Raw genomic sequence first — 16,171 nt, 5'->3', positions numbered from 1 at the left:
ATATACTTAATGGAAATGTTGCTGTGCTTTGTATGATTGCAAACAGCTTTGTGATTAGCAATGGAAGGACCTCTAAGAATGGCTCCCTGGCCTTCATCATCGAACTCACGGATCGCATTCCTCCAACGTTGCTTCTCAAAGGAGGCCTCCGGGTGCTGGAGGGTGCTACGGTGACCATCTCGCAGGACATTCTGGAGCTCCGTGACCCAGACACTGCGGTACAAAATCTCACCTTTTCCATGGCCCAGCTTCCCCAGCATGGCAGGCTTCTCCTGAAGGGAGAGCCCCTTTCCCAGGCTTCTTTCACACAGGCTGACATCAACCACCTGGATGTGACCTACCAGCACAGTGGAGGACCAGCAGTGATTGACAAGATCTTGCTCACGGCTTCTGATGGGACCAATGATGGTTTTCTCCTTTATGGGCAGCTGAGAAAAGAGCCCATTGCCTTCACTATACAGGTACAGCATATCTCTGTTCATGTTAGCAGTCATTCAGTTGATTGAGCAATCAACAGAATTATTTTATTTCGTGTTTTTTCATCATAGGTTCTCAAAGTGCTTAATCTAGCCCATTTACAACTGCATGATCACAGATTGGTGCAATACTACATTTTATAAAATATAATCATGGTTAACAGATTAGGTAGAACTACCAAAAACGAAATATGTACATTTTCTAAGATGAAAAAGATTATATATTGTGTATCACCAAACAGGACTGAACTTACTAGGAGTGGTTAAAACACAGAAGAAGACACTCAAGCCATAATGCTTGTTTGAATTTTTGCAGCTGAATCTGAGGAGTTTTTGCAGACTCCCAGGGCTTCAGACTCATGGTCAAGCATATTGTTGCCTGCACCCACTACACTTACTGTAGTACATAGTATTTCCAACCTTAAATGCACTTCTGCTAAAACTACAGTTGAGTCCTAGGGTTCTTGTTTCATTCTTCAGCCTGAAGTAGCCCATCCGTCCTTTGTCAGTACTTTAGTGCAGCACATGTTGAACACTCCCCTAGTCTGTTCAGAATTTTCCACAGTTCAAAACAGAGGAAATGCATTTCTTCTCATCTGTCCATGTCCATTTTAGATGGAGGACTTCTGGTCTCTCTTCTCTAAGCTTTTTGCAAAAGCCGAGCTTATGGAACACAGTAACCTCACTTTTTGTGCAGGCTACAACATTCTATATTTGCAATTCAATGTTCTATATTCAGTATTTGCTATAGTCTTAATAGGGTTAATAGGTAGACACGAGGCCAGTATTTTTCTGTTTTGGCAGGTGCAATGCACCACTAATGGACAGCTAGAATGCATGCATTATTGTTTCTGCATTCCACAGTGCTCCACACGCACTGTCAGCAGGCATTGATTAGAACGTTACCGAGCGGTACCTGTTACAACCCAGACTGGTGGAGGGTAAAGAAAAACTGCAGAAGGAAGAAAGGTACTGTAGCAATGAAGAATTGCATGTACTGGCAGGAACGGCAAGAGTTAATTAAGATCGGCCGCCGAAGGTGGTAGCATGCGAAAACTCATCTTGGCCAGGTTGCCTGGTACGCTGTCCTCCTTTCCCCCTGTGACATGCCCACTTTAAAATTCTGCTGAGCTGTCAGTGGCGCAGCTAACGTGCTGGCCAGCAGCCGGAAGACAAGCCTCTGAGGAAGGTGTGTTTGTCTGCCCAGGTGAAGCCCGTCGGCCCAAGAAAGTTTCTGCTAGCCCTCCGCAGGATACACATTGTCACTTGGTTGGATTCACATGCTCTCACTGTGGGGCGCAGCACGTTAAAGTTTTAGCTTGCTGTAATCCCTGGCTGCCTTCCTGAACTTTGACGTCTTATTTCCGAAAATGTCCTGGTGGGTTTCTTTTTGTTGTAAGTTTCGTTTTAAAAACACAAAGTTCTTTCTTTAGTTGATATTGTTAAATATCACATAAGACGTATATCTGTGAAGTGATCAAGCCTTTCGGGGAGTTGTGTTACTCATGAAAGTAAGAATGGGTTTTATAGTCATTTAAGAGAATGTTAATTGTACAGGAAAAGGGTGGATAATTTAGATGAGGAAATTTTCAGTGAAAAGACTCTTATGATAAGTAATATTGTCAGCCAAACTGTTTTTTCAGAAATAAGTTATTAAACTGTAAAATAGCTTATAGTATTTGTATCATATCATTAGCTTTATCACTAACATTACATTAATAATTATAATTATTAATTTAATAAGGATCTCTTGCTATTAAGATAAAGTTAGAAACCCCAAAGTGATATTAAATTTAATAGCACTATGGAAACAGGAGTGTCACTTTGCTTTAACCCATTATATTTTCTTGACGTGATCTTAATAAGGACCATGAAACAGAAAAGTCTAGTTTCCAAGATATTTCATGTAGATCTTACTTCTCCACTAGAAATGGATTCCAAAAATCAAATGAACTTCGAATACAGTACATTGTGAAAGTAAATTGTAAACTAGTTTGTTTTAATTTTGGCATGCTGTACTGAATAGATGTCTTAAACTATTAAGTTTAAGTTCAGATCAGAACTGAATCACCTTATCCTTCTGTGTTCTCAGTATCTTTGAAGTGCAAAAGAACAAAACCAATGCATAAATGTCTGCTTTGCTTTGTGTTTTCAGTAAGAAAGAACACAGGACAACTGCAAATAAAATACATTAGAATCAATCCTCCTCAAGCACAGATTTTACATTTTGATACTCATTACACTCAGTAATGTCCTCAACAATGTCCTCAGTAACTTTTTCTTGTACTGTAGGCCTTTTTGTTTGTATGTACAGTAATACCCCTGATTGACTCTGGTCCTACTCCTGTTTTTTTAGTGTTATACCTGTATGTGTTTTTAAACATCACCAAATAAATCACACTCGTCCTAGTCAATTAGATTCATTAATTACAACTGATTGCAATGCTGGCTGTCCTACAGCTCAATAGAAGCAGGTGTCCAAAACTGATTCTGTAAATGCCTGAAAATCATCAGCCTTACTTGTATTATGGTCCAAGTATGAGCTTGACCACCTGTCTGGCCTAAATACAGTGGCATGTGCAGAAGCTGATACAGTACTAGTAAGTGGATCTAGGCTGATAAAACTTTGAAAAACCCAATTTCACAGTTTTCTGTGATCACATATGTGACAAACTATTTGTCACACATATTGATAACTCATTTTTGTTTTATTATGACATTTTAGAAGAACAATTAACTAAATATGTGTTAGAACATGAACAGATGAGGCTGAACTTCTGTATGCCCATACATGGTTCAAAAGATTTAATAAAATATTTGCACATAATTGCAGTTAAATCTACTCTCAAACATATATATACACTGTATACTGTGTGTTTATATGTATAGGTAATGTGTTTGGTGGGAAAGACAAGGCTAGCACTGAAATTGAATAACAGACGTGGTCAGTGGATTATGAAAGTTGCACGTGAATACGTTTTGGTCTTCCTGTTATTCTTAAATAGGACGAAGTCGATCACTTAATGATCACTATGCCGCAGTACAGTAGCATGGGATAACATGAGCGCGCCCTCTAGTGGTCACAACGACTGGATGCAGAACACAGAACCTGTGTGGTATGTACTGTACTAGAATGAGCACGCCCTCTAGTGGTCACTGACTGCAGAGAACAGAGCAGATAGTTCGTGTATTGGAATAATGCAATTTAAATACTTATTTCAGGTATATAATACAATGCCGAAGCTGTGTTTGTTCTCCATAAAATAATTAGATACTGTTCATTCAGGGACTTAAAGGAATGTCCTACACTGAAAGGCTGAAGGAACTGAACCTTTTTAGTCTTGATCAGATGATATTACAAGGGGACCTGAAAAAAAGTAATCAAAATCCTCAAAGCCAATGACAAAGTCAACACTGCCCATTTCTTCAGAATGAACAATGAAACAGGAACGAGGGGACACAAGTGGCAACTACTGTACATGAAAGTGCATTTAAAACTGAGAACAGGAGGCACTTTCATACCCAAAGGGTTGTGGGAGGATGGAACACGCTACTCAGCCATGTTGTCGAAGCGGGTACCCTGGTTTCTTTGAAGAAACTGCTGGGTGAGATCCTGGGGTCAGTTCATTATTAACCCCCAAATAGGAAAGATGAACCAAAAGGCCTCCTCTCACTTATAACCTTCCTTATTTTCTCATGCAAAACCTCCAGCACTGAAAATGAACTATTCTGATTTAGCTAAATTAATAGCAAACTGTCCTCAAACTGTTCTCCCCCCCTACCCTCTGGCAAGCGGTACCGCACTGTTAAAGTGAGGAACACTAGACACAAGACCAGCTTCTATCCCACTGCAGTACGCATCCTCAACAGCTAACTGCAGTGCCTTAATACACATCCGCACTATGCACTTTTTACATAGTCTACCATTTTATTTTCTCTTGGTCTCACTACTACACATTTATTTTTCCCACACCATATTTATTGTTCCTGTCATCTACATTGTGTGGTGCTGTCTGTTGTACTACTATATGTATGTCCAGAGAGATCAGCGTGATTAAGAATTCCAATGTACGTGTACATATGGCAATAAACTACTCTACAACCCTTCCTCCAAAATTTGGATTTTGTTTATCCCTGCTTCGGGTCGTCCCATGACTGTGGTGTATTTCAGGTGGATCTCATTGACAAGGCGGCGCCCAGAGTGGTCTCCAAGGAGACCCCCAGCACGGTGGAGAATCTCAAGGACGGTCGTCATGGAATCTGTATCTCCTCCCGCCACCTGAAGGCCTCAGACCCCGACAGCGAGGACCAGGAGCTGGAGTTCACAATCCTTCGCCCACCTTTCTTTGGATACCTGGAGAACACGCTCACAGGTCCTTCATTGTTTCACGTTCTGGAGTTCTGCTCGAGTGAAATGAGCAGAGTCAGTTCTCCAACTTAGTTTTGCCCTTTCCTCTCTGTGGGTTGATGGTCATTGTTATTTCATCATTACAGAAGTAATGTTTTAATATTTATAAAAACAATGTCAACAGCAATAACAATATAAAGCCATGTGGATTTTAAACATATTTATGATTTTTTCATGTAAGTTCATTGTTACACTTCTGAAGAAAACTGAGTTTATTAACATTATTAATAACAGAATAATAACAGTATATTTATTATTCTGTATATTAATAACAATAAATGTATATTTTAATTTTTGTCATTTTTTAACTAAATCCCAGCATCTTTTAATTTAACTAAATATTGTCCTGCTTTTTGCCTACAAAAAGTAATGCTTTTGCAAAACTGAGGTTATCATTGCACACTGGGAAACTTGAGTTGCTCTTGCATCTGCACACCTGTGAACAAAATCTTCCTGAAACTGGAGCGTGTGAGGACAGGTTTACAGGGTGTGATATCTTTTCACTCCCTTGAGCAGGTGGGTATGTCCAAGGGCGCTTCACCCAGAAGGATCTGAACCAGCGTGCCATTCGCTACATCATCAACCCAGCCATCGAAGTCACCAGCGACAGCTTCGAGTTCAAAGTCAGTGATCCAGCCGGAAATTCCATATTACCTGAAGTGTGAGTTCATTTTACATAAGAAATTATTTGACCCATAAACTATGATGGATACTTTCAATACAATCAACAATTGTCCTGTGAAGGTGTCCCTAGGTCCTTTAGGTCTTTAGCATCTTCATAAACCCCTTTCTTTTTGTGTATTGCTCCGACGTTCAGGAGGTTTAGTTATTCTTTAAATTGGATTCTTCTCCACGCAGGCTGTCTTTCCAGTGGTCTCGGGTTGAGCTGGCCGCCACGTGTTTCCGTGTTTGTGAGAACGTGGGCACCTTGTCTGTCCAGGTTGTCCGCACTGGCACCAGTGGAGAGCCTTCATATGTTGGCATTCAGGTGAGTGGACCAATACACCTGCTGGCCATCAGTTATAACACTGCACTGGATGACAATGGGTTTTTTTGGCCAGATGTTTACTGGGTCTTTCCCAATGCAAAAACACCAGCAAAGTTTCAAGGATAAATGTTTTCTTTATCTTAAAATTATCCATCCAATGGTCACTTGAGCAAACTTAATGAAATAACCTTATTATTAACAACAACATTATTAATTAGTATTATTATTAATAAGACATTTAGGTCCAGGCATTTCAAGAAAAATACTAATATGTTTTCTAAGCCTTTAAGCTTATGGAATACAACTGTGTGCAGTTGTCTTAACAACTAAGGAAATTCTTTAAGCAAACTAGAGCTGCATCCCTGGCATTTAAGCATACTTTCCCGTGCTTTTGGTTTTTTGCCTGTAGCTTGCAGGGTCTGTTCAATGAAAAAACACCATCAAGTCTTGTCGAAAGCAGTGCATATGGAATTTAATATGCATGTGTTTGTTTTTTTGTAGCAACCTAAGTAGTACCAATAACTTTAATATCTCCATGCAACTGAAAACCCTTAAAATGTCAAGGAATTCAGGACAGCTTTTGTGTTCTGGTTCAGGCAGAGGAAGGTACAGCCAAAGTGGGCCGGGACTTCACTCACAGCTCAGCCTCTCTGATCCAGTTTGACCCAGGTGAGTGCAAACCTGCCCTTATCAGTATCCACCTCAGCCGCAGGGAGCAACAGCTTCTACCTGTGTATATAGACATGACCCAAAATCATAAAAGCTGTGGCAGACACTACCATAGCTCATATAGACATGCAAACAAACACATACTGTAATATATTTATATATATATATTACAGTATATATATATATAAAGGTATATAAGCAGTATATATAACTTTTAATCACCAATTACTCTGATACCCACTCAGTTTGGATTAGACTGCCATGAGACTGGGATGAGATCAGGAGATTGGATGAGATTGCCATGCTCACCCATGCTCAATAACAAGTTATTGTTACAATGGCAACTGGCAGAGACTATGCACCCATCAGTCCATGGTTACACAGCCAGACAGGAACCCTGTTCCACCTGTGCCACATTTACAACCACTCCTGTCTCAGATGGATCAGATTTAAAATCTCCATGCACTTTCCTTCAGGATCTGTTCACATAATGGAGCCTTGCTCCGATTCCTCGCTTTGTTCTCCAATCTTGAGTTTTCTGCTTGTGCTGCTTCCAGATTCTTGACCTTGCTTCGTCTTGATCTTGTCTCCTGGATTTGCCCTCATGCTTGTGAACTGCAATTTACACAATAACAAACTGTGCTTGATTGCCTCGACCCCATTTGTAGATTTCCCTTATGTGCTGGGTCTCTCCCTGAATAATGATTCAGACTACAGTACATATCGGGACTGTTTTTTTGTCTGCCCATTTACCATGCTGGCCTGTGCCTGCTCATTTGCCTATTCCGCCCGCACTTGGGCTCTTCTCAAGGTCCACAGACTGCTGTTTACTCCGGTACAAGCCAGTCTGTTTTTTCCACATGACAGCCAAGCTGCCAGTTCTGTGTTTTTCACATCTCAGTTTGCAGCTACAAACCCACAGCTGAACCTGTACAACCTTGGAAGGAAGGAGATCACATGGAACACCTCAAGTGCCACAGTATTTAAGTCTTTCATGCTGTCCCACCCTGATTTGGAACAATTTTATATTCCATACAGATAATGAATGCAATCAAATTAGCAAAAATTGTCCCAATAATTTGGGGTTCTGAAGTAATGACATGTAAGATATTTTTTTGCAAAAAAAATAACTGATTTTTAGAATCAAGGAAGAGATTTCTGTAAAATGGTCAATATAAGACATTATCATGATCTACAGTAGGTATCTAGTAGTTTTATAATCAACATGAACACTACAGGACTGAGAAATAGAAATATGAGATCTAAGCTCTAATCTTCTGCCTGCCTGCTTTTCTGCAGGAGTCAACACAAAATCCTGGAACATCTTCTTGCGGGACGACGGGCTGGAGGAGAGTCATGAGAAGTTTCAGATCCTCTTGAAGGCACCAAAGAACGCAGTCTTGGGTCAAAGGAACAGGGCCACTGTGGAGATAATGGATCCCAGAGGAGGTAGGCTTGAAACAGGAAGTAGTGCCCCTGGTCAGACAAGTGCCAAAAATTAGTTTAGTATGGGATGAAGTCTTAACTTAATTTAAACAAATTGAAGGTGTAGCTTGAGCATGAAACATCTAAACAGATACAAATGGAAATAATGTTGAATAAATTTAATACTCAGGACAGGAGGCACTTTACACAGAGCATGAGACTACAACGAAATACAGTACTCAACCATATTCTCTGAGGTGATACTCTGAGATCCTTCATGAAATACCTAAAATAAACTTAAATGTATCTTCCATATTGTGAGAATGGTCATTTGTTAGTATTATGTTACAGTTATTTATTTATACAGTGCCTGTGTTAAGTATTCAACCCCACCAATCTCACAATACTGTATGTTCCTGAAAACCCCTGTGGATGGAAAAACTGCAGTTGGTAAAAACTTGAGTATATGGGAAGCAGAGGGCCAGGTTCCTGCACTCTGTGGTTTTATTCCTGTAATGTCTTTGAAAACTGCTACTGTCATGGGTTTACTACAATATCCCTGCTCTTCAGAACACCCTATAAATTTCGTGCCTCTCCTCCCGATGAGCTCCTCAACACTTTGAACGTACTGCTGAGATGCTTTGTTTAAGAGATAATTCTTCTTTCTTACTCCCTGTGTTTGGTTACTGAGGGAAACATTTTTAGTGCATTAATACTCAGACATTTAGCAAACAGGACCATGTGGAGTCTGCCTGTCACTTGCAAAATTGCTGCTCCACTGTAGCTGTTAATTTCAATAGCTTGCCAGTTAATTGTATGCTGACAAGTGTAAATTGCTCTTAGCAAAGTCTGTAGCAAACACTGTGTAAAAGGAAGTCCTCAGTGCAGTTACTCACTTCCTAAATGAGGGAAACTCAGAAACACATTTCCTGGCAAAGGGTCGATACAAATCATTAAACTTGCCTTAGACTGTAAGAATTGAAAACGACTTTTAAAATGGTCCAGTTAAGGAAATACAATCAAATAGTGCAGTGCTGCAGTAAGAGCTCAAAGCAGACATCGGCGCCAGAGTTGTGAAACCCTGTTGTGTGAAGCCCCTCACTGCACTGAGATGTGGAACTGAATGAGTGTGTTTGTCAGGGAGCTGTGACCCTGAGGAGCTCCACCCGGAGGAGGAGGAAAGAGAGATTAAAGGCCCTCCTGTGCTCTTTCTGCCTGGGGAGAACGACGAATCCGTTTCCGGAAGAGAGAAGAGACCCACACTGGAGGGAGAGGTCCCTTGGAAGCGTGTCCCCCCCCCACCCCGTGGTGACGTCCCCGACACTCATCGCTTTGCGGACTACAGCGAGGGCGAGATTCCAGGCCAGCTCTCCACGCAGAGAGAGCATCTGCGCATCACTGGGAGCAGCGGCAGCACAAGGGTGTGGAATCTTGATATAATAAATTGGAACCTGCATCTTTATAGAGACTGGAAATGATAGAAAAGGTCTACTTAATGGATCAATTAAGTTACTGAGGAACCAGAACACAATGAAGTTATTTGGACCAGGGTGGAACGAGTGCTAGATCCCTGAAAGACACCATAGGCCTATGAGACAAGATTGCCAATACTTTTTTTTTCATTTTTCATCTAGTGGGCAGCATGGTGGTGCAGTGGTTACCATTGCTGGCTTACAGCACTGGGGCCCTGGGTTCAATGTCCTAAGCTGTCATCTCCATGGAGTTTCCATGTTCTCCCTGTGTTTGCAAGGGTTTCGTCTAGATTCTCCTGTTTCCTCCCTCTGTCCAAGGACATACTGATAGGTTAATTGGCTTCCAGGAAACTTGGCCCAGGTGTGAGTGTTTGTGTGTCTGAGTTTCTGCCCTGCAATGGACTGGTGTTCCATGCGGGTTGTACCCTGCCTTACGCCTGTTGGTTGCTGGGATAGGTCCTGACTCTCCCGCAACCCTGAATTCAAAGAGGTGAGAACATGGATGGATGGATTTATCATTAAACCTTGATTAAAAAATGAGTTTAGCATTCCCTTGAATCTAAATGTTTTTTCTTACATCACTATAAGGAATGTAAACGGCAGTCGGTGCTTCAGAAATACGCAATGTACTGTACTTTTATACAGCTGGTTTTTGATGTTGTTTTGATATTTGTTTTGTTTCCTCTGTGTTTAAATTCAAGATTTATCCCCCAGAAATGAAGATGAAAAACAGAGAGACAATTTGGACGGTGAGATCAGTTTTTAAATATAAAGATTATGGGGGTCATGGGAATTATAGCAATAAAGGGAATGAAACTGGTATGCAGGACAAATCTGATGAGAAATGAGAACTAAGCATTTCTATAGAATAATGCAATGAGGAAGACATTGGGGTAGATTTGATAAAATGACTCCATTTTGGAATTTGCAAGCACTTTGATTTTTAAAACCCTGGAGCCCAGTAATCAGTAAAGATCTTGGCTGTGCCACTAGCAGGCTATGATGGAGATTCCCTCAGAGGTGACGCCATTGGTCTTGGTGGCTTCAAAGTTGGCCTGACTCTGCTGCACAACACTGAGCCCACAGATGTCTGGGGGCTTGTGACACTGTCCATGTAGGCTACAGCAGGCCTCCATCTAACATCGGAGCTCAGCTGTTTGGACCTTGTGCTTGCAGATTGAAGCAAAACAAGAGAGAACATCACCCGCTGTGGGGGATGTAGACCAGCTGTCTTCATGCCTTCTAGGTTAGGTTCATAGGAAGGATGTTGTGATTGGCAGCTGACAATTCAGAACTTAAAAAGGTAATAAAACTAAACATAGCTGGCCATCCAAACAAGACAGAAATCAGGTTATTTTCCCTCCATCAGGGTGCTTGCCATTAGATGTGCTTTGTGAGCCAGCAGCCATATCACCCTGCAACTCACAACTGACAACCCACTGAAGCTAAGCAGGTGTGAGCCTGGTCAGTACCTGAATGGGAGACCTCCTGAGAAAATCTAAGGTTGCTGTTGGAAGAGGTGTTAGTGGAGTCAGTAGGGGCCACTCACCCTGCGGTCCGCGTGGGTGCTAATGCCCTAGTATAGTAACAGGGACACTATGCTATAGACAGGCACCGTCCTTCGGATGAGATGTAAAACTGAGGTCCTGACTCTCTGTGGTCATTAAAAATCCCAGAGTGTTTCTTGAAAAGAGTAGGGGTGTAATCCTGGCATCCTGGCCACATTTCCCATTGGCCCTTATGGGCCTCCAAATAATCCCCATCTATGAATTGGCTTCATTACTCTATTCTCCCCACTGATAGCTGATGTGTGGTGAGTGTTCTGGTGATCTATGGCTGCTGTCGCATCATCCAGGTGGATGCTGTACATTGGTGGTGGTAGGGGGTTTAATGTTGCATTGGTATGGTCACTATTGTTTGTTTTGGGTGTTTTTGCAGCCATAAGGTAATTTTAGATTATTTTTTTACTTGTACCAAGTTCTGAATATTAGATTTTCATCATCATTTTTACTTTATCAGCCATGGCTGATTAAAACATAAGGAAGAGTTAAGAGTTCGGCTCCAGCTCACTGCAATCCTGTACTGGACTAAGCAGTGATGGAAAATGGATGGAAGGGTTGGGAACATGTTAAGAAGGGTCTTTAACTTAAGCAGTGGCCTAACAATACAGAACAGAAGTTAGCTACTCCGGAAAAGCATTGCCTTGGAATTCTTCTCTTGTAAATTGTTCAATGTTTTGGGATGAATGATATTACCAGTTTGCTCCTCACTCTTCCTTCCTCAGACTGTGCTGGATTGGTACTCAGCTTTGACGTGTTTATTTTGTTTTTGGATACAGTTTCATGGCATCATTCCCCTTAGAATGGAGGAGACCAGGGGTCCAGTCCCAGAGGTGCCTCCCACCCATTCAGAGCTGCAGGCAAGCCCTATCTGGGCCTGGCCTCCCCCCCTCCTCCCCGCAGAGAGCAGAGGAAAGGAGGTTCTTCTGGCAGACTCTCCTCCTCACCCTCTCTCAGACCGAGCCAGGAAGGTGTTTAATTTTTTAGTATTATTATCCCTAGTGAAAAAACCATTGCATATTGCTAATGCTACGTATTGTTAATGACATAGGAAGATTAGTTTGACAGCTTCAGTAGGTTTTTTAAGACAAGGCCAATACCAAAGAGGAAGTTGGGAATCTCTGATTCCCCCAAAAAATAATGCTTAAAAGAAAATTGTGGAGTTTAACCGTGTGAAATTTGACAATAGTGCCCACAGTACTGATTTTTAGCAAGAATACCTGAAAGGGCTTAATTTCTACAGAGCCAAGCAATAGTTTAGATTACTTGTCCCATTTCAGAAACAGCTGTCAGTATCGAAAGAAATTTGAAAATAAACTCTAGGCTTATGGCAGCCTCTGGGAGAGCAGTTCCTATAGATTCTGTGTGCCTTCTGCACCACTCTGTCCATGGTGGTATGAGATGCAACCTTGATGTGAAGCCATATTTTAAAAACCCCCTCTCTATGTCCATCTCTCTCTCTCTGTTTGATGTCTCAGTTGACCACTGGGTCCCGCTGCCCTCCAGAATGGACCCTGCATGGGAAGCAGTGCTACATCTCAAGCTCAAGCACTGCCAGCTGGGAGAAAGCAGAACAAGACTGCACAATGAAGTATGAGTACAGTTCATTCATATCTACATTTAATCCAGAAATAAATACTGTATATAGAGACAGTCTTATGATCTGGAGTCTCTGGAATTTTATTACAACAACCAGGACCCCGTGCACAGACTCTTACCACGAATGACTGGCTTTCTGAAAATGAATGGATGGAACCAAGGTTCAAACTCTAGCCATTTATCATACAGGCCAGACAGTCTGTGGCAATGTTTTATTGTAATGAACAGGGCTTGTATGGGATATGGCAAATAAAAATCAAGGGGTTGTGAATTTGTTAAATTAATCATTAGAAATAATGAACAAAATAATTAGTATTCAACTTATCAATAACACACTATATAAAAGAAACTTTAAAACTCATAAAATTCTTAAGCAAGTTCATAAAGATGGTAATGATGATGCAATTACACCTTCTACTTTTGTGCCAGTCTAGTTCAAGGCCAAAGCTGAAGTATTTTTAAATGTACTTAAAGTCGATAGTATATAAAGTTTCATGTTTTGCTTTTAAAAAATAGAGTACAGAAAATGTATTTTAAAATATAGGATGTCACTTTAATTTTTGTCAGCCATTGGTCTTTCTATAGATCTTACTTAAGCCTTATTGTTTAAATAGTTAAAATAGACCACGACTTATTTTATGTCCTACACTGTATGAGAGATACTTTAGGTGTGTTAAAACACATGCAAAATAATATTCTGCTGCCTGTTATTTTTCTCCAAAGGCGTCAAAGTCATCTAGCAAGCATTCACTCCAAGAAAGATATGAAGTGGCTTTGGAAGTTTGTTGGGAAACAGCCATTCTGGATCGGTTAGTATTCGATTTGCCAATTTTACCAATTGCTCTGGTTTCCTTCCACTGTCCAAAACCATGCTGGTACTGTAGGTTAATTGGCTTCTGGAAAAACTGGTGTGTGTGCGTGCGTGCGTGCGTGCGTGTGTGTGTGTCCTGCAATGAACATCTACTCCACCTTGCACCCATTGCTTGCCAGGATAGGCTCCGATTCCCCCAGGACCCTGAATTGGATGAAGCCATGGGAAAATGGATTGATGGATGGATGGATGGATTTCCTCCTGAGTGCAAATAATTTGGAGAAAAACTTGTGGGAGTTTCCGATGGCTTATGCCAGGAAGCTCTGCGGTCTCCCTTGGGTGACAGGACGGAGGTATCACTAAATGACCACCTAGGATTGCCCAATGGCACACAATTGCCCAACTGCTGTGGCTGTTCTAGGCAACCTGTCAAATCATCAACAGCTCCAAGGTTGGGCCTGTCCAAGGAGCTGGGGTATTTGTCCCATTCTCTCCCAAGCATGTATAGATCTCTATCTTAAAACAAATGGGGCTTCCCAATTGCACAATAAAAATAAATCTGTAATTCCAGATTGATTATATGGCTGTAAATGCGTGATCTGATGTTGCAGGGCTGACAGACATGGGGGTGACAGGGAACTGGACATGGACCAATGGCCGCCCGGTGTCTTTTACAAGCCTCAAGCTGCACAGCCCCTTGCCCCAGGACCGGCCGGGCCGCAGATGTGGACTGATGCGGGGAAAGGGGAGGTGGACCCCACAGAGCTGCAGCCTCGGGCCCGAGCACAAATACATCTGTTCTCTGCCAGCGGGGAAGCTATAGCTTGTCTGCAGGAGGTCTTACAATGAACTCCTGCTTGGAAGAACATCTCCTGCTTGGTTGTGTTCGACTCAGCTCTGGCATGTTTCTGATGCTCTGTCTTTCTGGATTTTTTTGATGCTGTTGATATAGAGTCAGAAGCAACTAAAGTATTGTCTCTCTCAGAGGTCACAGTGCAGTGGTGCTGTTGCACTACTGTACCAAAATGTCTCAACATTGCTTACAGTTACGACATTACAGTTCAGAGGCAGGGCCCTCAATCCCTAACCTGAAGGCTGAAAAGGTGTTTCATTGTGCATTACTTCTTGAAGGTGGTTTGTGTTGTGAACCTTGACATATACCCTTATTGAGACAAACAGAACTGAAGTGCCGGCCCCCAGATCAGTGCATGTTCTATTTTGCAAGGTAGGATTACCATTCGGTAACCCCAAGCTACAAGGTTTACTCAGCAAATCACAGGATAACACCTAACAATCGCACTTGAACTACAGCTGATCACGTCAGACTGTTTTATTATCTGCATATTTTGACTGACTTAAGATCCAAGTCTGTATATAACTCTTTAGGGAGCGAGGGTTGGTTGTCAATGAGACAGTCTAGACAAAAAGAAACTGACTCTTTACCGATAGACAGTCTATCCATCCATTTTCTTTACCAGCTTTATCCAGTACAGAGTCACAGGGGACCCCAGAGCTTTACCCAGCAAGCAACAGACAAGATGGAAACTGACACCAATAATGGTCCATCTTGCAGTTTTACAACATAGCTATCAGGCTCACCTACAGTAACTGTTCCTATCCATAGTTTTTAATTAGCAGTATTTGAAATTCTCCAGGGAGGCAAGACAATTGAATTTTGTCTATAATGTACCAATGGTGCATTTTTAGCAACCTAGAACTAGTTAGGGAATAATTTTGCTTATCGATACTATATACACATACCTTTTTTTAAGATGTCTAAGGGGTATTATGTCTTAATATTTTCTGCACTATGCAGTATTATCAGGTATAGTATTGCTAATACCTTCAGCTGCAAATTGCTGTAAATACCACCTGGGACAGGATATCTCACAGATATGATTATGTATAGAAGTTTGCTTATGATTTTCTTGGGTTACCCTAACACTTTCCTGAAGATAACTGAAGGACTGAAGATGTAGTTTGATTTGAGTTTTCATACTTCATATGTATTTGTCCGGCATTACAGCCAGCATGAGCAGTAATTCTTACAAAGCAGTTCAAATCCTGAATATAGACATTATAAACATGGGCAGCTTGTGTGTTAAATTACCACTGAAACAGTAGCTGTCACTTCCAGGATGAATGTTTAATAATGGGCAAGAGGTACACTGACAGAAAAAAGATTCCAGTACTTATATCCACAACTCTAGGCTGTGTGTAAAAATGTATACATAACATTTAAACAACACTGCAAGTAGCATTGAAAAATAAAACAATTATTTAACAAAATTCTAGTGTATAAAAGATCCTTTTTATAACAGAAATGCTTGTAAAATATAATAAAGAAATAAAAAAAACCTGCTTCCACATATTTCTGGGTACCCATCTCCAGTGATAAGAAGGAAAATAATAAAAACAGATATACTGTGAACATCTGTTCTGCATTACTAATGGCAAGTATAAGCCACCTTGTTAAAAATATTTTGGAACATGTTAAAAAGCCAAAGCAGTGACCTGAAATAAACTAAAGTCACAATTTTACTTGAAGTTATAAAATAATTATATTCCTGCATCTTAGTTTACTGTGCTACCAAGTACAATTTCACATTACAGAGAACTAGCAGCAGAAAGGCAGCAGGTGAGTTGAACACAGCCTGGGTAACAGGTTTTTCAAGGGGGCAGGGTCATAGAGTACATCAACAGAGCAGGTAGTCCAATACCATATGAAGACCCCTGCAACAAAACAAGCAGGCTTTAGCTCAAA

The 16,171-nt window shown here is 41.2% G+C and overlaps 1 protein-coding gene across 1 annotated transcript in view; it reads left to right on the top strand.

Moving 5' to 3' along the window:
- Positions 1 to 15,948, top strand: part of frem1b (Fras1 related extracellular matrix 1b) — a 63,090-nt gene extending 47,142 nt beyond the window's left edge. Inside the window, exons 25-36 of the mRNA XM_088599109.1 lie at positions 47 to 461; positions 4,648 to 4,849; positions 5,401 to 5,545; positions 5,743 to 5,872; positions 6,469 to 6,541; positions 7,841 to 7,990; positions 9,107 to 9,387; positions 10,140 to 10,187; positions 11,777 to 11,968; positions 12,476 to 12,588; positions 13,320 to 13,405; positions 14,019 to 15,948. Coding sequence (XP_088455235.1) covers positions 47 to 461; positions 4,648 to 4,849; positions 5,401 to 5,545; positions 5,743 to 5,872; positions 6,469 to 6,541; positions 7,841 to 7,990; positions 9,107 to 9,387; positions 10,140 to 10,187; positions 11,777 to 11,968; positions 12,476 to 12,588; positions 13,320 to 13,405; positions 14,019 to 14,230 — 2,047 coding nt within the window. The 3' untranslated portion in view covers positions 14,231 to 15,948. The remainder of the gene's footprint in view (positions 1 to 46; positions 462 to 4,647; positions 4,850 to 5,400; positions 5,546 to 5,742; positions 5,873 to 6,468; positions 6,542 to 7,840; positions 7,991 to 9,106; positions 9,388 to 10,139; positions 10,188 to 11,776; positions 11,969 to 12,475; positions 12,589 to 13,319; positions 13,406 to 14,018) is intronic.
- The last annotated feature ends 223 nt before the right edge of the window (positions 15,949 to 16,171 follow it).

Source organism: Lepisosteus platostomus, chromosome 11 (genome assembly GCF_059453375.1).
Source record: "Lepisosteus platostomus isolate fLepPlt1 chromosome 11, fLepPlt1.hap1, whole genome shotgun sequence".
NCBI classification, from domain to species: Eukaryota; Metazoa; Chordata; class Actinopteri; order Semionotiformes; family Lepisosteidae; genus Lepisosteus; species Lepisosteus platostomus.
Note: the sequence above shows the minus strand (reverse complement) of the source record. Positions and strands in the feature narration are given on the sequence as shown.